Source organism: Sus scrofa, chromosome 15 (assembly GCF_000003025.6).
Source record: "Sus scrofa isolate TJ Tabasco breed Duroc chromosome 15, Sscrofa11.1, whole genome shotgun sequence".
In the NCBI taxonomy this organism is placed as follows: domain Eukaryota; kingdom Metazoa; phylum Chordata; class Mammalia; order Artiodactyla; family Suidae; genus Sus; species Sus scrofa.
In genome coordinates this window covers 84,518,184-84,541,788 of record NC_010457.5, presented here as the reverse complement: position 1 = coordinate 84,541,788, position 23,605 = coordinate 84,518,184, and the positions used below count along the sequence as shown (strand labels likewise).

General features: G+C 36.1%; 1 protein-coding gene across 1 annotated transcript in view; it reads left to right on the top strand.

The window, feature by feature from the left end:
* Nucleotides 1-7,064, top strand: part of CCDC141 (coiled-coil domain containing 141) — a 210,572-nt gene extending 203,508 nt beyond the window's left edge. The window contains 3 exon segments of the mRNA XM_021075317.1: nt 28-154; nt 157-877; nt 3,062-7,064. Coding sequence (XP_020930976.1) covers nt 28-154; nt 157-877; nt 3,062-3,329 — 1,116 coding nt within the window. The 3' untranslated portion in view covers nt 3,330-7,064.

Genomic DNA, 23,605 nt, shown 5'->3' with positions numbered 1-23,605 from the left:
AACTAAACTGGCTTTTCTATTTTGAAGGAGCAGGCACCTCCAGCAGACATCTTGGTGGTTGATGGAGCAGGAGAGGGTCAGCTTCCACTGGACATGCAGACACCAGCCCCCAGCAAAGAGGGTACTGTCCAAGGCCTGCCCCTGCTGCAGAAGAGCTTTCAGAAGACTATGAGTGTGTCTCTCCGGACGACATCTCCCTGCCTCCACTCCCAGGAAGCCCTGATTCCCTCCTGGCTCCATTGGACATGGAGGTGGAAGCACCTGCCAGCCCCTCCCCACGCTTTCACCTAAGAAGCCACAGAAGGCAGTCCGGGGCCAGCAGTCCAGGGGAGGCCCCAGAATCTGGCCTCCTACCACCTGCTGCTTTCGCAGATGCTTGTGATGATGAGAGAGAAACATTTTCAAGTCATTTTGAGAAGCCATACCCCCAGTTCCCATCTGAGCCCCCATTAACATCCCAAGGATTTCTGGAAAAGAGTACTGCCTTCCACAGAATCAGTGCTAAACCTCCAGAGAGCATGCCAAGTGAAGTGCATGAGCCAGCTTTGCAACAGCACCCCCAGGCGCAGGGAAGTTTTCTAGAAATACAGGAGAAAATGCATGCTGATAATAACATCACTAAAACCCGATATAGGCTGCATGCTTCCCAGGATGAATTCTCAGGCCTCGGGTTTCAACCAGGCCCCAGCCAGCCCTGTCAGAGGCAGATGGTCCCCCAAGAAGAGATTAAAAGTACATCAGCAAAGAACAGCATGGTCAGCCTAGCTGGCCAGGCCCCTAATTTCTCCAGGCTCCTGTCTAATGTAACTGTCATGGAAGGTTCTCCAGTGACTTTGGAAGTTGAAGTAACAGGATTTCCAGAGCCTACACTAACATGGTGGGTAGCCTATAATGACAAGCCATAAGCAGAAACAAATTGAGTCACTGAGCAAATACATTCTGTGTGTACTAACTTAAACATTTAGGGACAGCTGATTAATATTCTATGTCACTGCAACTCTGCATGATTTGGCCTCACGTCAAACCCCCAACTCTCACATTGGTAGCCATATGGCTAATACCTTTAATTAAAAGTAACCATATAAAAATAATTTAAACAACTCCAAAAGCACTGCAACTTAGCTGTGCTTTTTGTTTTTGTAGCTGTTTTACATTCCTCATTTCCAAAGACTGTGGGTTAAACTTCTTTCCTATAATTTATTTCTATACAAGCATGAAATGTTCTTGATTTAACATCCCATGTTCAATTAAAAATATAAGCATTTGAATTTTTCCCTTTCCTGTCATTTATCCATTTCATCTCTTCCCTCTTCAAAGAGAGTCACACATATGCCACTTTTGTAACATTTGTTGTTTCACTAAGATTTCTTTTCATAAATTTCTTCAGTGTGAGAGATGGAATAAAGATATTTCTTTCACAGTTTCCAGTGACAGGTAATAAATCCATTTTTGAAAGGTGGTATAATAACTGAGCTGTGAACAATATGATTCTACTCTAGAGACATCATTATTTTTAGCCTATCTTTTTTAATAAAAGTAAACTACAGAATACAGGTTTTAAATGGCTGTTGTTATAAAAGCTGTTCTAACTTTCTTAGTGTGAGGGTTACTTTTTTAAACATTTAGACATTTTTCAACTTAAGTATATTTATTTGAGGACAAATTTACACATACTTGAGCCTGAGTTTATACTTATAAACCAAGATAAGTAAAATTGAATTTATTTATCATAATGTTTCAGTAGACATTAACTTAGTTTCCATTATTGTGTGTGCTGTTGATGATACTTAAAGTGTGGATCAGTTACTTAAAAAATTTGTGAGAAAATGTTGGTTTCTCCAGTTATTAAAAGAAACTGCACATGGGTTACAGTGCAGCCATTTAGGCTTTTTTTTTTTTTTTTTGGTTGTTTTTACAATTGCATGTTTTTTACAGCAGAAATTTCATATTCATGAATTTTAAAAATATTTAATTCATTATTAAATATCAGTTCTCTCCAAAGAAAAATGTTGTCTGAAGTGTTTCTTGTTTTTGTCCATATAACAAATGACTTGATTAGTATTTACTGTTGAAGAACTGCTATAATATTTTGAAAAAATATCTTGCCCTTGAATTCACAACAATTTTGCTCAGTTGACAACTGACAAGCTATCAGGAAACCATTCTTGGGACACTCAGAAAAATGCGAAATTATCACTTAGGCAGCGGGGATAGAAAATGATGCAAGTTGTCACCACTTCCTATGTGGAAGAACAGGCACCCAATTAAATAAACAAGAATCTAGAGTATACAAAATAAACAAATTATTTGTTTTATAGAACAATGCAGCTAACTGCTCATGTTCATAGCTTTTAGAAACCTTTAGAAACGTGTCATTAACAGTAATCATCTAATTGCATAAATGCTTTTTATAATTAGAAATTATTTTCTGCTAATGAAATTAATTCACACAAATGAAATGAACTAATATCCTCAAGAAGTGGTACATAAGTACCTTCCTCTAAAGTGGCACCTTGGTATTCTCATATGGATGAGAATACCAAGGCACCATCAGATGATAATTAGATGGTACTCATCTTGTAGGATGAGTATCATGGGGCAGATGAATCTTGCTCTGATAGATTCCAGGAAGCCACAAGCTGCTGTTTCATAATGGCCAAAAGAGTGATGCAGGCCAAACAGAAGGTGCCATTTCCCGCTTGGGGATAAAGTTACCATGAGCAAATGGTGGATATTTGCGTGTGACCAGATGGCCTGTTTTGTTTTGTTTGTTTTGTTTTAAAAAAAGGAGTTGGATATCTGAGTTTTCATATGCAATATTCCAATTGTTAAATGTCCCAAATTCAATTTTTAAAAAATGGGGTCTGAGTCTATGGCCACCATTTGCCAGCCTCTGCTTGCAGGAGAAACAGCCACACTGGAATATGTGGTTGCTGCAGAGTTTTCTGCTAATGCCGAGAATATTGCAGTAGTGATGGGCTGAATTGCAGTGTTTGTCAGAACTTGGAAATGATATGAATTTGCAGTGATCCTGACTTTAAAAACTGACTCTCTGCTTTAGGTACAAGAAGGGCCAGAAATTGTCTGCAGACGAGCACTTGCAGGTTTTACACAAGGAGACAAGACATTTGGTGTTCATTCCGAAGGTATGCAAGGCAGACGAAGGCCTCTATGTGGCTCGGGCCCAAAACTCTAGTGGCATTCTGTCTTCCAATGTCATCCTCCACGTGACAGGTAACTGTAGGCCGCCAATCACAAGAATAAACTGGATCATGCTGTGTGTCATCTATGTTAGCGTGTCGCTGATATACTGGCTACTCACACAGTGACCACGGGGTTGGTACCATGGACATCATTCTCATGAGCCTAAAGGACAACAGTACAGCTCTTTATTTGCCTGCATCTCCCACAAAGCACCCCCATTGTGTGTATCTCCATTCTGGCCATATTGCTTTTTTGGGTCATAGCACTGCTTGGTGAAATGATCAAATTTTCTTTGGTGTTTTAAACGTATCTGAAGAGCTTGGTAAATCATTAGCAATGGATAATGATATGTTTTTATATTCTAGAAAGAGATGTGTTGACTATAAAACACAATCAAATTATACTACATTTATTCCCTCCTAATTTAAGAGCATGCAGATCAAGGCTCACATCAGCATGGAGGTGTGAGTTACATTTCAAATCCACTTGTTTGATAATCTACTTCTAATTGTACTCATAAACATCTCTTTGTAGAATAACAGTAGAACTGTAGAACTGAAGTTGTCATTTTCATGACTGTGTAAGATGTCCTTTAATTTTGCTTTTCCTGTCCTGATCTCGTTTGTTGAAATACATTCTATGTAGTTTCAACAAAGCCTACATTCCTGAGTCTGAGGATGTCTCTGTAAATAATCATTCCTCATGTTGATTTCATGGGTTTGACATTGGAAAAAGATGTGCTGTCAGCTTTAAATGGAGTTTGAAACTTCCATCAGCTGTGTGTGTCACAGAGCAAGATGGAACACAGCTGCAGGGGTGGACCAACGCTATTCCTGTCATCCCATTGACGTGTTTTGGGCAGCTATGGAAATGCAACTGCAACTAGTTCCTTTTGCTTCTAATCTTGATTCGGCTGCTGACCATTTTCACAGCCTGTGTTAAAGCATTGTAGTGTGTCAGTTTCCATTTGGAAAAATGGGTTGGGTATCTACCTCTTGACCGATTTCATGTCTTGTAACGATCTGGAAAGTGGAAAGCCCTCTATGAAGACTAGGGTAATTATATTGTTCAATATAATTTGTCATCACACTGCCTCCCGCCCACTATTTCTCTTTCAATGTTGCCTCCTTAGAATATTAGATGGAAGGAATGGTGTTAGTTGGAAAATCTGTAGGAAAATGATGTTTTATGCATTGGAGTTTAAATTCCTTTCTAATTTCTTAAGACAATAGCCTTTTCAAAGACTTGAAATTAAACTCAGGATGATACATTTAGTACGATATCAGGGGAAAATTATATTATAGGATGACTGAAGACAAACGCTATTCTTACAATTATACTGCAATATTGAAGAATGTTCTGTCTTTCTGAAAAATATTATTCAGAAAAATTATAATTATTTTAGTTCCTTTAAAAAATACATATGTATAAGAGAAGGCTTTCTTTTTAGATTGTAACCATAGTCTTTGTCATGTTAGGGTGAAATCTTTAGTTAAAAGAATCTTCATTATAGATTTTTTTGATGAAGAGAAGGAATTATCTTACTGTAAAGACAGTCTACAAATAATAAAAGTATTTAAATTTAATATATTCAACTTAATAGTTGATACTGGTATCTGAAGATGTGAAATGTGTGACTAAGTAAAAAAATAGCATGTATTTTCTTGTGCTATGTATTTAATTTAATGAAAAAATTAATCTCTTAATTTTTTTTATAAATTTTGACAGAAACCTATTAAAAATTTATATTTATAGCATCCTAGGGAATTTATAGTCTCTTAACTCTCCTATCCTTTTTGTCCAGTTTCAAGCATTTTGCATATCTTGCCAAATCGCTATTCCCATTTGAAGCTAAAGAGTAAAACCTATTTATGTCCAAAGAGGGCAGGTAGGACCAGGTAACAAATTCTTGTCCCATTCTATCTCTTTCTTGTTAATTCAGTGGGATATTCCATCCCATCTTGTCAGTTTGATTGAATTTTTAGTTTGGGGTTGCTAGAGCCTGGGAATTATTGGTTTGCTTTACCTGTTGTGTGTCAGTTAATGTTTATCCCTGGGGAGCTGAATGTGATGTGTGTGTGTGTGTGTGTGTGTGTGTGTATCCATGGTGTATGACCAAGTAAAGAGTATAAGGTCCCTGATATATTTGAATTATATATTAGGCACAAGGTTAACATATATGATATATATACCTTATATATGTGTGATAAATATCACATATTTATATAATATATACATAGAGATCAAATATTGGGAAAAAGCATTATGCTGATTTTAAAATTTATTTCAGATAGCTATATATCTATCTGTCTGTCTATCATCCATCCTCCATCCATCCATTTACCTACCTACCCACCTACCTATCTAAATATTCTTCTGAGATGTTGACTATCTAGTAATTCCCACAGCAATGAGGAATAACTAGCTTTTCAGTTATTCTTCTGGTTATATTTTAATTTCAAAGACTTAAGTGTGATTATCCTTTTTGTTAAATTTTTTGTCAAAATTTCCCCTTATAATGTGAAACAAAATTATTGGTTCAAAGTGAAAAACCTAGGAAATGGATATGATATTTCTATTTTAAGATACATACATAATTTACACCCATATACTTCTAGAATACATTCTGTACAGTTAGTAGCATCAAAACACTGTTCAACAAGAAAATGAAGATGACAAGGGAAAAAAAAGAATACGTACTCAACACCTTGAAGGAATGCAACACAAAAAGTGTTTTGAGCTTCCTCTAAGGCAAAATCACTGGGTTTTCCAGTTTTGCTTTACTAATGAAAGGATGTATAAACATTTGATGGTAATACATTCAATTCAAGGAAAAACTTACCGTAGGAATCTTTACATGGTAAAGATTCTTTGCAAATCTTTACAATCTTTCATAATATCTAAAATATTTGGGAGAAGAAGCAGGACATTTTAGCTGTTTCATTCAATAATGCTAACCATCACTTATAATCAATACACAGGCCTAAATAGATTATTGCAAGAAACTTCTAACTTCTTCACCCAAGTTTAAATTTCTTCAAGTAGTACACAAGGCCTTTTAGGACTTGGCATCCCATCCCAGCCTCTGTTTTAACCCTTCTGACCCCCGCTACAAGTAACCTTCAACTTCAGGTTTTACCCTATCATTCTCTTGCTTCTCTCCAGTCCTATCTTCCCAGAACTCCCTTACTGTATTCCACCCAACCTCATGTGGCTTAACTCCTGCTTTTCATTCCAGGTCCTTTTGAGATGCAAATTCCCCCAGGAAGCCTTCTGACCCATTAAGTTAAGTGTAGATGTTCCTGCTACATGTCCTGTCAGCACCTGAGCTGTCCATGTCATGTCCCTTAATAGTTGCATCAGCATCACATGTTTGAGCATCTGTCTCCTGGCTAGAGTGTGAGGCATCCTTATTAGCAGGATCTGTGACAGCCCTGTTCATCATCACAGCCCCAGCACCGGAGATGTAGTCACACTCAATAAATGTTTTTTGAATTGTTGTCAGAGGTAAGCAAAGATAAGCCTAGCTTGTTTTTCTTTTCTTTTCTTTCTTTTTTTTTGGAAAGATGGGTGGGGGGATGTAAAAAGAGAAAGATGTATTTGTCACTTGACTATTCTTTCCTGTTGTGGACATTAACCAGTCAGATCAGATTCTAGCCATAAAGTATGCATAAAACATCTTCACTTAATCTGCAAAACTTAAATGAGAGCCCTCCAGATCCCCTGGGCTGCACCCCGATTGAAAATTTAAACTTAAAGTGCTGGTGCTAGTAATCAAAATAATACTGAGGAGAGAAGAGGCAAAATTCAGGATCACTCTTCCAACATGTAAAGCAGATGTAATCAGGCATAAATCACCATCAGATGTAAGTGTAGAAGTGAGTGTTTCCCCCCTCAGTGACTAAGTCCAAACTGCCAAGGCTGAAATTTGTGTACTTCTTTAGAACACTACACAAATTATCAATATTTTCTTGTAGCTGGGGCTCAGTAATCTGGTTGTGAACAGATCTAATTTGAAACCGGCATTTCATTCCTAAGTGTAAATATAAAAAAGCAAATCCAAGAACTTAGATTATTTGAATTCCAAATGAAGGAAGGAAAAAAATATCAAATCTTGTTCCACTTTGTTTATTTTTATGCATGACCATTCTGCCATCTGAAGCTTTTAATATTCCTGTTGTAGGTACAGTATTTTAAGTGTGTCCATGAAATAAGTTAGCTGAAACAAAATAAAATATCTCCTCCTAGGACACTCTGATATTGTGTGTGTCAATGCAAATGCCAAAGCATGACAGACTGTTTTCCATTTATAATAAGTAGAATCTTCAGCTGCATCAGAGAGCCAAAAGATTTGCATTCACTAAATGAAACAGTGTCCTGCTTAAAGCAACAATTCATTTTCTCCGCTCTCTTCACATGAGATGAGATTTGAATGTTATCAGCCGTGTATGAATTCAACCTCATACAGAAAGCATAAAGCTGCTAATTTGGCTTTCTCTCAAGAAGCCCCACACCGCTATTCCTTGTGTTGCTCAGAGTTTATATAACATCATCAACTACCGAAGCATTGGGAGTGAAGTTTGGACGCATGACCCTCCTCCAGATGAACAAGTCTTTGATTTTGGAGGTTGTGTATTTGGCCAGATAGCTCTTCCTTCTGTTCAACAGAAATTTCATTTGTTTAAGCCAGTACCTGGCAAATCTAATTCTTTGGATCCTTTTTTTATACCATAAAATTAACACCCTATCCTCCTTACGGTACAAGGGAACAGAAAGAATTGTATAGATAAGAATGTTTGTGTGTGTATTTTTCCAGTTATAGTAATAAAAGCCAGGTGAAACAGAAACAAATTTTAACCGTAAGAGTAGCTAGAAAGATTGATGGTTTTTCTTTAAATCAGAACAATAATAATCACATAATTTAAAGTTTTCATTCTATAATCAAATGGTTCCCTGTTGTGGGTCTTTTCCCATTTAGAACCCACAATTAAACAATACTTGTGAAATAACAGCTCCAAAGCTAGATAATGAAATAAAAATTTCCTTCTGTCATTCAACAACTGTTCTTTTCCAATACCTGTCTTGATCCAAACTACTACAAAGTGGTATTTGTATTTTTCATTACCATTAACAATCATATAATAAAATCTTTGAAGATAAAAATTCAAAAGATGAAATATAAAGGATCTTTATCCATGGCTAATAGTCTCTAACCTGTAATATTCTAATGATGCCAGAAAGCCTCCTTTACTTTGTAGTAAGTATTATGTAAACCCCTACACAAACAGGCTGTTGGCAGACAGGGCAGCTGGATTATGGAGACAAGGTAGGAAGCAGGTACCTGGCAGGATCAGAAAGGTTAAATGTTCATCTGCTCCAAAGTCTCTCTCCTAGCAGCTGTTGTTGTGCCAACCCTCGGAGGCCTACCTTTGATTCAAGTTAATGCATCTTCAGAAGTTGCCTCTTAAATTCCTACTAAAGGAATAATAGAATTTCTTATCACATCCTGGCCTGGGTTATCTGATTAAATAAGAATGTTTCCCTCACAAAAACAAAACAAAACCAAACTCTGATAGATTCCTGTGAGGAAATGGGCTATGTGGGAACTTAAAAGATATGTCTCCTGTGTTCTACTAAGCATTGGAAATTGTATGACAAGAGGGAAAAGAATAGCCAACCATCAAGGTGAGGAAACTGAGTCATCTTTGGGTTTCATCCTCCCTCTCAGTATAAATTTGCTATAGATCCAAGAGATATATGCGGTGAGCTCACTGAGAGAGGCCACAAAAAAATGAGTCTGCATGACATTTTTTTGTTATTCAATTGAAGGACTGATCTGAGTGAAATAGTATCAAGATGAGGGCTAAATCCATAACTGATATTCTTATAAGATAGACGCAGAGGAGACACATGGGAAATGCCAGGTGACAATGGAAGGAGATTAGTGCCATGCAGCTGCTGCAGCCAGAGAGCCCAAAGTGGCCACCGCTAGAGGTGAGAAAGGCAATGAAGGGCTCTTCCCTAGAAACATTAGAGAGAGCCTGGTCCCACCAATGGCTTCACTTTGCACATCTAGCCTTCAGAACTGAGAAAGAATAAATTTCTGTTGTTTTAAGCCACCCATATTGTGGTATGGTCCTCCCTCAGTATCCCCCAGGGAATTGGTTCTACCACCTGCCCTCCCCTCCACCGATACCAAAATCCACCAATGCTCCAATCCCCTTATATAAAATAGCATAGTGCATGAGCCCTCTTTATCCACAGGTTCTTCATCAGCAGATACCAAGGGCCAACTGTTCTTTATTACGGCAGCCCCAGGAAACCAATTCAAAATGTTTGAGAGAAGCCCATACAAGCCTTTCTCTAGTAATAGACACCAACAAGATTTTCCAATGGGTATATCTGGGTTATGCTGCAAGGCCTCTGTTCTCTTCTTAACTTGGGGGAATCACCTTGGTACATTTCAATCAACCAGCAACCATTCATCTTTTATGTGAACATTGCTCCAAAGTGCACCTGGTTCTAGGTGTTCTAAAGAAAGCAGAAGTCCTTCAAGACAAGGCCATAAGTGGATTTACTACTTGCTTGGTGATGATACACAGGCATGAAAAAGAAAAGAACAACAAAAAAATGTAATCAAAGTGAGAAAAAAATGGACTCTGCAGTAGGGGAAAAAGCAAAGGGAAGTTGAGGTTAGAAATGTGAACCAAAGAATGAAAATGCAGTGTGATACAGTAAAAGAAAGGGTAAGGGAGAAGTTCAATAAACAGTACTATTAACAGTCAAATATTAGGATATATATGACCAAAATAGCACTATGAATCAATTAGGTCTGTTTGACATTTATAGAATATTGTATTCAATAACAGCAGAATGCACATGGAGCATTTACCAAGATAGACCACATAATTGGTCATAAAACACACCTTATTTAACAAATTTAAAGGAATAATGATCATACAAAGTATGTTTTTAGATCACAATAGAATTAAATCAGAAATCAAAAAGATAGTTGGAAAATCTCCAAATATTTAGAAATGTTTAAATAGCACACGTCTAAATAAAATGAGTTGAAAAATAAATCTGAAGAGAAAATTTTAAATATATATATATATTTGTCTTTCTGCCTTTTCTAGGGCCACTCTCATGGCATATGGAGGTTCCCAGGCTAGGGGTCTAATTGGAGCTGTAGCCGCTGGCCTACACCAGAGTCACAGCAACGCAGGATCCAAGCTGCATCTGTGACCTCTACCACAGCTCATGGCAATGCCAGATCCTTAACCCATTGAGCGAGGCCATGGATCAAACCTGCAACCTCATGGTTCCTAGTTGGATTTATTAACCACTGAGCCATGATGGGAACTCCTTTTTTATTTTTTTACCTTTTATTTTTTTTGTCTTAAATGTTTTGAAATACGTAAAAATACAACTTATAAAATGTGTGTGATACAGCAAACGAAGTGTTTATAAAGAAAGTTATAACATTAAATGCATGTATGACAAAAGAAAATACTAAAATCTATAACCAAAAAAAAAAAAAAAAAAAAAAAAAAAAAAAAAAAAAAAAAAAAAAAAAAAAAAAAAAAAAAAAAAAAAAAAAAAAAAAAAAAAAAAAAAAAGAAAATACTAAAATCTATAACCAAAGCTCTAGGAAACTAGAGGAAATAGAGCTATTTAAGCCTATACCAAGCAAAATTGGAATATAAATCAATGACTTTGAAAAAGGAAAATAATAAGAAAAAAAAAAAAAAAAAAAAAAAAAAAAAAAAAAAAAAAAAAAAAAAAAAAAAAAAAAAAAAAAAAAAAAAAAAAAAAAAAAAAAAAAAAAAAAAAAAAAAAAAAAAAAAAAAAAAAAAAAAAAAAAAAAAAAAAAAAAAAAAAAAAAAAAAAAAAAAAAAAAAAAAAAAAAAAAAAAAAAAAAAAAAAAAAAAAAAAAAAAAAAAAAAAAAAAAAAAATCAACTTAGCCAAAACCTGTTTCTCTGAGAGAGGAAAAAAAAAAAGGTAAAATTGATACACTTCTACACAGGCTAACCAAGAAAAGAGAGGGAACAGATTACCAATGTCAGAAATTAAAGAATAGATTACAGCCATCATGGATACTTGTAATCTAGTTGCAGTATCTCACACTTGATTTTTCTGTAGCTTCCTGCATTATTTCTTTTTTTTGGGGGGGGGGAGCGGTTGAGAGAAGTAAATTATTTGAAGGAGACAATGCTCAAGAGAGCAAGGAACTATTTGATGTGGAACATAAATCAAATTTGGTCATTTGCTGCCATTGTCATTATCAGAGAAAGAGAAAAAAATTAGAAAGACATTGTAATTACAGTGTTGTAGAGCTGAGATTTCTCCAAATAACATATGAATATTAGAACAAAAGGGGTCCTTTTAGTCTCTGACATCAAATCCCAGAGAGTATGATTTATCAGTTGGTATTCTGCTGCACTGCAAGAATGAAGGTATCACACATGGATAAGTACTTTTCCTATTAGCAAGAATGGACACATGCTACTAGTATATTTTTAAGATTTCTTGGTAGAAACCAGAGCTAAAATATGTCAGCCATTATATTATACTTTAAAAAGTAATCAGTTTCATAAAGTCATATCTGGGTCTATTAAAGGATGGAATACAAAAGACTACTTTGACACCTACATTTAACCGGAAACGTCAATGAAGCCAATCGTTTTGTATTTTCTAGATGGTAACTATAAGTGCTTTCTTCATTTCCATGTTCTTATAGATAATTTTTGGTCATACACATCATTTGTCTAAAATATAATTGTATCAAACATTATCACTTAAAAGAAAACCAAGGTACTTCAAATCCAAGTATTAAATATATACTTCATCAAAGGCTTTGTAAACATAATCATATAAACAGTGGAGCACTGTTACAACCCTATCCAGGACTTATAAATGGATATGCAAGCAAAGCATTCATTGTAGTTTTGTAAAAGTCTATGGAAGCATATTATATAATCACAGCAATATTGATTTACTATTACAGTTAAAACTGGATCATGAACACCATGAAGAATGACCCAGGCTTCACAGAGCATACCTGTGTGTGTTGTGACCCAGGTCTTAGGTTATGGGTTTGGTTTCTTGACACATGAGTCCCATTCTTTTGTGCTCTGACTATAACCCATCATAGTTAAAATTCTGTAAATTAGAGGGATGGTACCATCTCACAGAGAATCTCAAAATTAGGAAAATCTATATGGTTTCTTTGTATGTGATAAATTGTTGGTTGGCTTAATCACAGTTATGTAGCACAGTGTCACATGTCATTAATATCATCATGAATTAATAAAAACCATTTCAAGAGTTTGGTATCTTGGTGATATATGTTTGTGTATGTGTGTGTTTGTGTACCTATTTCTTAGTATTAGTTCATATGTGTATAGATTAGGTAATATATAAAATTCCCAAGTGATATATGATGTAGTAAGGTTAGGAAAACACCTCTTCTTAATTGTACTAGTGCCAAAAGCAGCTGATGACCAAGAGTTAATGGAAAAATAGGCTTTTCTTATTTTAACGGTGGTGTAATTCAGCCATATATTTATGTTCATCCTACAAGATAAAATGCTCATCACAACTCCATTTTTTAAAACGTGTGAATAACTAGTAAAAAAATAATAATACAAAAGATATTTTTGCAACATAAAAAAAAAGCCAGTATATTTCAAAGAGGATTCTCAGATTACTGATAAGGGGAAATACTGTTGATACAAATGTATCAACTCCAAATATAAATCCATTTAACTTCCTCATGTCACAATTCAAAAAAGAGTCACTTTTAAATATAACTTCGAGTTTACTTTTATTTAAATGTAATAACAGTATCATAAATCTTGCTTGAGAAGCAGCAGTTATTTTTTTTAATCCATTGGCCATTGTATTTGTATCTTCCGTATGAAGTACTGATTGTGGGTTCTTAAAGATGGATTTTCCCAGCTCATTTCTCAAGGTTATTAAAGCATATATGATTATTTCAGGAACAAATGTTTTGTGTGTTCATTTCTTTTTTATTCCTAATGATTTACACCTACAAATAATGAAATGTGTATTATGTCTACTTAGTACCTAGAAACAAAGTAGAGTTTATTGCCTGTTTCATAGCTCCACTAGGAGTCCTTTAAAATGTAATTTAACTTTAAATTTTTGTAAAGGTAATAACTTTAATCTGATTTTATAATTTACCTTTTGCAGATAGGTACATTTGTTTATATGTAAATAATGATTCATCAGTGTTCTTAATAGGGTCAATTGCTTTAATTCAAGAGAGGAAATTTTCATGGTATTTGATATTTGATAGGGAATATTTCACATTCTATTGCAGAATAGTGATCTGTTCATATCAGGATAGTAATCAAATCAAGTGAAGACAGTTTTCTAATGTACTGGTTTCTCATTAGGGTATAATCTTTCACCATGAAAAAGAAACTAGCTGTTGAATTCGTTTCTCCTATGCTTTTTCACCATGTCATTATTTTTAATGGGAAAATGTTTAGAAGTATGAAATAAAGAATTTCTTTGCCTGACACTAAGTAAATAATTGTATACTGCATACATAATTTAACCCAATGGTCATATTAAACATTTTTCAGGTTCATGGAACTGTGCTGGTGAAATTCACTGAAATTGAATTCCATGGCCAACACAAACAGGAAATATTATCTAAGGCAATAAATAGGTGAGATGATAAAGACAAGATGTTGAACAATCGCTCTAGCAATATAAGGAGATGACAAATGGGATGGAGGATGGGAACCACTGAAGGAAATGTAAACCTAGTTGTGGTTGTGTGTTACTGTTCTTCTCTGTGGTGTTGGTTTTAAAAAAAAAAAAAGTGTCCTCCTCTTCTGTTTTAGAGTAAACACACATAAATATACATACACATATACATCCATGTATATCTACAAACTTGGCTATAAATGCATCTAATGTATCTGCATCCATAATGCGTGTCCTCTGAAAATCTTACAAGACAGTGTGGAAGGTCATTTCAGGCATCCTAATCTGTCTCCATGGGACCATTCCACCAGAGCTAATCTGGAGGCTCCTGGGGCCAGCTAGATTCAGGCATGACTCCTCCAGTGCAATATGCAGACACTGGCAGGTAAGCCTCTAACATTTAGCCTCTTGGGGCCAGTCCTCGAAGTTTCCAACTGGTAGCAAACAGGAACATTTCTCCATTGAGTATCCACACTTGACGACCCCTCCCCTTCATAATTGATTCTCTTTAAGTGAAGAATTAATATAAAGTAAGAGGAAAATATTTTTCACAACGACTTTAGAACTACAATTCTTAAAGAACAAATTGCCTGAAGTCAACTGCTTAACTTTTTCTAATGTGTCTTTTAGAGCCTTGATGTAGAGGACCCACAGCATCAGAGCTTGTTGAAAATGAAGGATCTCAGACTCTGCCCCAGACCTACTGAATCAGAACTGGCATCTTAGCAAGATTCTCAGGTCATTTTTATGCACATTAAAGCTTGAGAAACATTGTTTTGGAGAATACCTTGGTTTTTAAAGAGTTCAAGACTTGTATGCAATAACTTCAGGTTGGTGACATCTGGGCTCCAAATTTGTAAGATTCAAAATGGAAAAATTCAAAAGATTGTACAGGAACATTGAGGTAGCTTGCCAGGTTTTCACAGTAGAAACAGTAAAAGAAGTTAGAGTCACTGGGATCTTTCTGAATCTGTAGAGTTCTGTTTGAAAATGAATTTAGATTTAGGGATCACATGTTTGATCAGATAATTTTGATGATGTGTGGTATTAGGCAGTGCTACCAAGAACACTGCAAAACTGGTTCCAGAAGAATAACTATCTTCTATGTTCTAAGCCTACAGTGCTAGGCAACAAAATCTCTTAGGGCCATAGTAGGTCAGGCAGATTATAATGACTACAGTTCTTTGTTTGAAAATATGCCAAGGATTTATTCAGAATTAAGAAAATATGCAGCTCATTTAGAACTCCTTTGGAGGGGGCGGGAGGAATCAGAACCACTTGCAGATTTACTCAAAAGTTGTACACCCCACCAACAACCATAAATAGCCAACAAGTCAATGCCAACATTAAGTGCCCTTTGGAAAGTTTAGCAATGAGTTCCCAGAGCATACTATTTCAAGTGACCTAAAAAGCTTGAGTTATGATAATCACTTAAACATTCTGCAATAAAATAATTAAATTTTAGAATATTACTAACACCTATTGCTGCCATTTCTGTAAATAGAGATTACCAAGGAAAGTTTGCTGTTCATGTTATTAGCATTAAAGTATATTTTTTATTTCATTCATAGTACAAAGTCTCTGTGGCTGTTTTAATAACATTGATACATATGTTAAAAATTAGTGTCATTGATATATAAATTATGTGACATTGGCTGTATAGTACATTATTGGAAATAAGCAAATTATAACCAAGCTTCACTTTCATTTTAATTTTTAAATGATGATATCAATTTAATTTTAATCTAGAAATGCCATTTTGATATAAAACAGATGAGATAAAACTCAGTCCTTCTATTGATGTTGCTCTGAGGAACCTAGAGACATTGGAATCTTTCTTTAATTGGAAAATATAGGCTTTTTTACCAGTCAATTGAAATCCTTAAATAATGCTTCTTTAAAGAGTGGAACACTGAGTTTATAAAATATATGTCACACATTTGAGCCTGTTTTAATCATCTTGCATTCAAATAGAAATAGAAATGAGCATTTATTTTAAAGATATGGCTATTCTCTCTCTTTACTACTCCTTTTAAATGTTACTATTTTGAAGAGCTAAAGACCTAAATTCTAATCCTAGCTCTGATGCAGAAGAACTCTGAGGATTTAGGCAACTAAAATCTCTATCCCTCATGTTCCTTGCCTGTGAATGATGGTATAATTTAAAACATCTCTAAAAGTGCTTCCAGGCCTCACTGATCTCTAAGGAGTATTAAATACACAAGTACATCCTTGATTTTCTCATTAGAACAAGCAGATGATGTTACCAAGGACTTGGTATTTGAGGGCCAAATGATCAAGAGGCCAGCCAAGTTTTAGAATAAAATTTAAAGAAAATTCCCTGGGAAGCAGAAGGCAAAGAAGAACTTTCTTTGCTGGGAATAGCACAGACTTGGCAGTCATAAAATATTCTCTTTATTCAACAGAGAAGAAAAGAAAAATATTATGGTAGGACTCCAAATAAAGTCAGTTAAAAACAGGGTATAACCAAGCATAGGCAGGCTCTTATTCAACCCCCCCAAATCCCAGCCTCAGTGCCCTTTAATGCAGAAATGCTGTTGGCCATCTATGACTCAGTTGAAGGGTAAAATAAGTGAGAACATAGCACGTAGTTGTTGATGAAGCATCCCTATGTTAGAAAAGAGAAAGTTAATCGGCAAAATCTTGACATTCTCTAGAGAAATGCAACCCTAGGGGAATATCCTCTTTGTGTGGAATGAGTATAAAGTTATGTAGTAGCATAATAGAACATAAAAAGTTATTTGGACATGTTTAGCATGTGGAATCTTGTAGAACTTCATAGATAGTCAACCTCATAAGACTGTAGCACTTTATATTTTTGTCTTTATTTTTTATTTTTTTGGCCACCCCAGGGCATATGGAGTTCCTGAGCTAGGGATCAGATCCAAGCCACAGTTGAGACCTATGCTTCAGCTGCGGCAATGCTGGATCCTTAACCCACTGTGCCAGGCCAGGGATCAAACCTACCTCTCAGTGCTGCAGAGATGCCACAGATCCCATTGCATCACAGTGGGAACTCTAAACTGTAGCACTTTTTAAAAATTTTCAAAATTTTAGCTTTTATTATATTGAAATGAAGTCAAATTATTTTTCTTTTATACTTTCCTTTGAAATAAGCTTTTACATATTTCTAAAGCTTTCTTCTAAATGGTTTTATAAATTAATGTTTTTCAAAAAAAATTTATTGTTTGATTTCACTTTGATCTACTTTAGCTCATTGTCTGGGAGAAACAACTGTGTTTAATCACTTTTTTAAACAATATTTTTTATTGCATTTCAAGTAATTACAAATAGAACACTTCATAGTTTTTTTTCTAAATTGAACTTAAGCCTGGACAAAAATATTTTTAAGTGCCCAACATGTTCAGATATCATTTTCTTCATTTTTAAAATTTTCATAGAAGAGAATCTCTGTTTAATTAGGAATACATATCTAAAGGGAAAATCTGATTTTGTGAAATTATAAACTCTCATTTTCAGAAGGAAGATAATCCTGAAAGATAAATTATATGAACCTTGTCTGAGTGACTACAACCCCACCCCTCATCCTAAACACACACACACACACACACACACACACACACAAACACACACACTCTACCAGTGTGACCAGACCAAGGAAAATGAGAAGCAGGAACATAGTAACACAAGTCAGAGCCAAATAAGACATGTAAAAATAGTACCTTAAGCTTTCAGAGCCACCAATTTTCAAAGTGAGCCAGAGGACAAAGCAATAGCTATATTTTCAAACAGAAACTAAGTACAACTTTGTAATCAGCCACCCTGTGTTAGAACATAAACTGCAGTTAATCATGATTTGATGTCCTGTTATGTGTCCCATAAACAAGGGGATGTATTGTTGGTGTGCTTTACTTGGTGAACATGCTTATGCATATGCTTCATAATAGAGGCAATAAATAGATTCTACTCTTTTAATTTAATAGAATGCTTTTTTAAAAATAACTTATATGTATATTAGCCAGAACATTTTCTATGTGGAAACTGAGTTTTGCCTGGTTTTTGAGAAGACTGTTTCATAGCATATGTATATACTTAACTAAAGTTAAAGATAAGGACAACGGGTTTTCCTGGTGTACCCCTCTAAGGCTGAGTCTCTCAACCTTGGCACTATTAACATGTGGGGCCAGATAAACCTTTGTTGTGGGGACAGTCCTATGCATCATAGAATGTTCAACTCCCTGGCTTCTACCCACTAGACACCGTAGCGTATCCACCCTCGGTTGTAACACCCAAAAGTGTCTCTAGATATTGCCAAAAAATCATCCCCAGTTGGGAATCACTGTTCTAAAGATACACGTTAGCACAGCCATGGTCAGAATCAAACAATTGTGATTTGTTAACAAAATTTGGAAAATAAGATCCAGCCATTAATACCTCCCTCACACGAGTTCCCACTATGGTGCAGTGGGTTAAGAATCCAACTGCAGGAGTTCCTGCTGTGTACAATGTGATCAGCAGCATCTCTGGAGTGATGCAGATTCAATAACAAACCTGGCACAGTGGGTTACGGATCCAGCATTATCACATGTGTGGCATGGGTCGTAGCTGTGGCTTGGATTCAGACCCTGGCCCATATATATATACCACAAAACAATTTTATTGTTATTTCTTTGTTTAACCTTTTCTTTTATCAGTTTTTTTTTTTCCTTAAATGGATTGCTACTATCCTGCATAGATTACAAAGTAGTTTTAGTTGAACAATTTGTTATGAGAGCTGAAATTTCCAACTTACCCTCTAGGATAAAGATAATTATGATGTTCAATCAAATATGATAAAGAGAAGCACAAATACTGGAAGCAAAAATGAATGGACTCATTGTAGTTGTAGATGCTGATTTTTCACACTTCTCTAGCAAGAATTGGTGGACATTTTTATTTTCCATGAAAAATTCTCTGGCTACCATTCTATTTTTCCCTCCCCTTCACAAAAGAAATTCCTTGAAAGGGGGGTTTATACACTTCCATCTCCCACCACTTTATGGAAACAACATCTCTCTCATGTTAAAATGATACTGAATCTAAATGGCACATCCCAGCAACATTTGGAATCATGAATTTCTCCTTCATTCTTAAAGGATTCATTTCCTTTGGTTTTCATGCTACCATTCTTAACCTGGTTTTCCTGTTATTCTTCCATCTTAGTCTTTTTGCACATCTCCTCCTTTTAATTGTTGCACTTCCTCAGTTATCCAACCTAGTTCTCTTTTAGGCTTTCCTGAGAGATCATTCACACCCAAGGTTTCAAGTGCCAACCAACCAAGCCAAGAGCTACAGAAGGTTTGTCCCCAGTCCAGACTCCTATTGTAAATCCAGATTCTATCATTTTCTCTGCACCTCTAAATGAGTCTCCCTCTAGCCCCTCAGTTTTCTGTGTACATGTATGTGTAACTGGGTCACCATGTTGTACAGTAGAAAAAAAATTGTATTGGGAAAATAACAATTAAAAACAAAAAAAAGAGTTATCTTTCCCCAAGACCAGTACGTGTTTCTTCTTAACTCAGTAAAAGTCATTATCCCCAATCCACTTGCTTAAGCCAGAAATCTTGGAGTAATGCTTATGTCCATTTTCCTTACTCCAATTTCTCTAATTTCTTTTTTTTTTTTTTATTTTCCCACTGTACAGCAAGGGGGTCAGGTTATCCTTACATGTATACATTACAATTACATTTTTTCCCCCACCCTTTCTTCTGTTACAACATGAGTATCTAGACATAGTTCTCAATGCTATTCAGCAGGATCTCCTTGTAAATCTATTCTAAGTTGTGTCTGATAAGCCCAAGCTCCCGATCCCTCCCACCCCCTCCCCCTCCCATCAGGCAGCCACAAGTCTCTTCTCCAAGTCCATGATTTTCTAACAACTCGTAATTATCTCTCAACTTCGGCCCCTTCTCTTATCTTCACTGACATCATCATGCTCTGGCCTGGTGACACAGCCTCCCTACCTGGTCTTCCTACCCCTCCAAGAAGGTCATTTTTTCTTCTCCTTGTCGTATAAAGGCTGAGAGGGGTTATCACACAACAGGATAGAAATAAAATTAGGATAGAACCCAGATCTCATACTTTCCAACTATACCCTGGCTCTGGCTGGGAATTTTTCATTGTTTTGGGCTAGAAAAGAAGGGTCTCAAAAATATTTTTTTTAATTTTTAATAATAATAAAAAAAAGGGAATTGCCATTGTGGCTCAGCAGGTTAAGGACCTCCATGAGCATGCAGGATCAATCCCTGGCCTCACTCAGTGGGTTAAGGATCTGGTGTTGCCAAAAGCTACGGTGGGTAAAAGATATGGCTCAGATCATGTGTTGCTATGGCTGTGGCATAGGCCTCAGATGCAGCTCCAATCCCACCCCTACACCAGGAACTTCCATATACTGCAGGTGCAGCTATTAAAAAGAAAGAAAAAAAGAAAAGAAAAGAAAAGGAGGGTGTCTTCACTACCTCATTCATCTCTTCTTCCCCTCCTCCAGAGGTACATCATGCTCCAGCTGTAGCAGGATGCTCTCACATCCAACTTCTTGAATATCATACAGACTCCTTTCACATGTGAAAGGATGTTTAAAATTGTAGATTATAGTTGAAGAAGGCAGTGGGGACAATGGGAAGATGGTCTGTCTTTGTCCAGGCTAGGGGATGAGCCATGTTTAAAGATCCCTCAGTTCTGAATATTTTAGGATCAAACCCAAGTCTTTCCATCTCTGGCTCTCTTAGAAGGGTAACTTTTCATACCCACAACCTCATAGCCAATCAACCCATCAAGTAGAATTGAATACACACAATTTCTGAAGGTATGGTGAACTATTAAGTCAAATTGTTCAATTTATTAATTTAGAACTGCATATAAGTTATTCCTACCTTAGTATAAAGTTTTTGTCTTTCACACTCCTAAAAACTCATTTAATAAAGGATCCTCTGTTAATAGGTATTTTAATAGAGAATTTCAAGACAATAAAACAGTGGGGTGGACAGTCCTCCTTATTGCCCAACTCCTTTTTTAATATTAGTACATTTTTCTATTCTTAAATAGATCACTGACCTAGAATCATTGAGTATAGAATGGCCAAGAAGAAAAATACATTGAGTTAGATCTGGAACTTTCTATATGAGATAATGTTAAGGAAAAAATTGGGGGCATTCATTAATTTCTGCGTATTTGTTATCAGATACAACTTGCAGAATAAAGATATTGAATGTTAGAATTTGATGAATTAATCAACTTGAAAAAAGCTTTCAAAAAGATACAGCAGGGTAAGGAATCATCAGAGAACAAGTTGAATTAAAAGATATTAATTGTTATGAATCATTGCCCCCTATTTTTTGTTGTGTTTTTTTCACATCTATAGTGAAATCAGTTACATTTCCTTATTAAAGTATCTGTTCATGATTTGGATTATGATTTAAATAGTATGAGATTTAGCTAACTCCATTGTAAGGCTATAATTTCTCAACAGACCGTTCCATCTTTTTCAAATATATTGAAGAATTTTTTCTAAAGAATGAGAAAGTCTGGAGTTCCCTTTGTGGTACAGTGGAAACAAATCTGACTAAGATCCATGAGGATGCAGGTTCAATCCCTGGCCTTGCTCAGTGGGTTAAGGATCCAGGGTTGCCATGAGTTGTGGTGTAGGTCATAGACTCGGCTCGGATCCTGTGTTGCTGTGGCTATGGCATAGGCCCATGACTACAGCTCTGATTCAATCCGTAGCCTGGGAATTTCCATATGCTGCAGGTATGGCCCTGAAAAGCAAACAAACAAAAAAAAGAAGAATGAGAAAGTCCTTATATGTGTATTTCTGTATTTTTCCCCTCTAATTAAATATAGCAATAATATTTATTGTAAAAAACTCAGAGAATATAGATAAGCAAAAAATAAGAACATCAAATTAACCTGTGATCTACCACTCAGAGACAATTATTAACATTTTAGTATTTATATTTCCAGGCTTTTTGCTCTGTGCGTGCATGCACACACACACACACAGTTGTGTATATAGCTATCTGTAAATGCATAAAACAAAGACTATCAGGAGCATATCCATAGTTAAATATGTTGGGCTATTGCTTGTTGCAACAAAGGAGACTGTTTACCATAGGGAACCATGAGGCACCTTAGTAACAGGGAGTTCGAAGTGACATATGATAGGTTTGGGGCTATTAAGTAGCTTTGAGAAATTTTAAGTAAATAGAGCCCTGTTGTGCATTAAAGACAGAGGTAAGTCTATGTTTGGATATCTTAATAAATTTTATCCATAGGACATGGAGAATGAAAAGATGTAGATGCTGTAAACTTGTAAAGAAGCACCAATCACTCATATTAGCCAGGATAGGTCGCTGGATCATTTTTGTGGCTTGGACAATGTTCATATTCAGACAAGATGATGGAGTGGTTTTATTGTTGTCTTTATCCATCATGGTCACAGAGTGCCTTGTTTGTGTCGATGTTCTGTAATTTTTTAATTTATATTTTATTTTATTTATTTATTTTGTCATATGGACATTCCCAGGCTAGGGGTCTAATCAGAGCTGTAGCTGCTGGCCCATGCTACAGCCTTAGCCACAGCAACGCGGGATCTGAGCCACGTCTGTGACCTACACCACAGCTCAAGGCAACGCCGGATCCTTAACCCACTGAGCAAGCCAGGGATTGAATCTGCATCTTCATAGATACCAGTCAAGTTCATTAACCACTGAGCCATGATAGAAACTCCTGTAATCTTTTTTATATTCAACAAGGAGTTATAAGACCTAGCTTTGAGTGCCTGACCAACTTCTGGATATCAAGGCTTGCTTTCTCTTTTTCAAAGCTTGGAGAGTTTTGACTTACATACGGGGGAGTTGCCATTGTGGCTCAAGGGTAACGAACCGAACTACTTTCCATGAGGATGCAGGTTCCATCTCTGGCCCCTGCTCAGTGCGTTAAGGATCCTGTGTTGCCTTGAGCTGTGGTGTAGGTCGCACATGCAGCTTGGATTTGGCATTGCTGTGTCTGTGTCTTAGGCTGGCAGCTGCAGCTCTGATTCAGCCCCTAGCCTGGGAATGTCCATATGCTACAGGTGTGGCCCTATAAAAAATTTAAAAATTAAAAAATAAAATAAAACTATACTTATTACTCTTCTAACCTCTGATGAGTGTGGTTTCTAGAGTCAATAATACTGTTTTCCTCCTCTGGGGTCCTGCAAGCATCTCCAGCCCACACCACAGGGATGGAAGGAGATGAAAATTCATATACAGGTGATAAGTGTTTCTTCATCCTGACCAAGATGAAAAGAACTTGCCAAAAGTGACATTTACTGCTCAAATTTTGCTTTTATTATTATTTTAAAAAATTATGGTCACACCCACAGCATATGACTGAGACCAACTGCAGCAATGCCGGATCCTTTAATCCACTGCACTAGGCCAGGGATCGAACCTGTGCCTCCACGGTGACCCAAACCACTGCAGTTGGATTCTTAACCCAAGGTGCCATGGTGGGAACTCCACTTCAGCTTTTTAAATGGGAGAGTAAACATTTAACACTTAGATCCAAAGTGAGGGCCGACAAGTGGGCAATCTTTTGCTACTGGAATATTGTAATCAGCAGTCAGGAAGGCCTGTCTTCTCCAGTCCAATCTCATTTCTT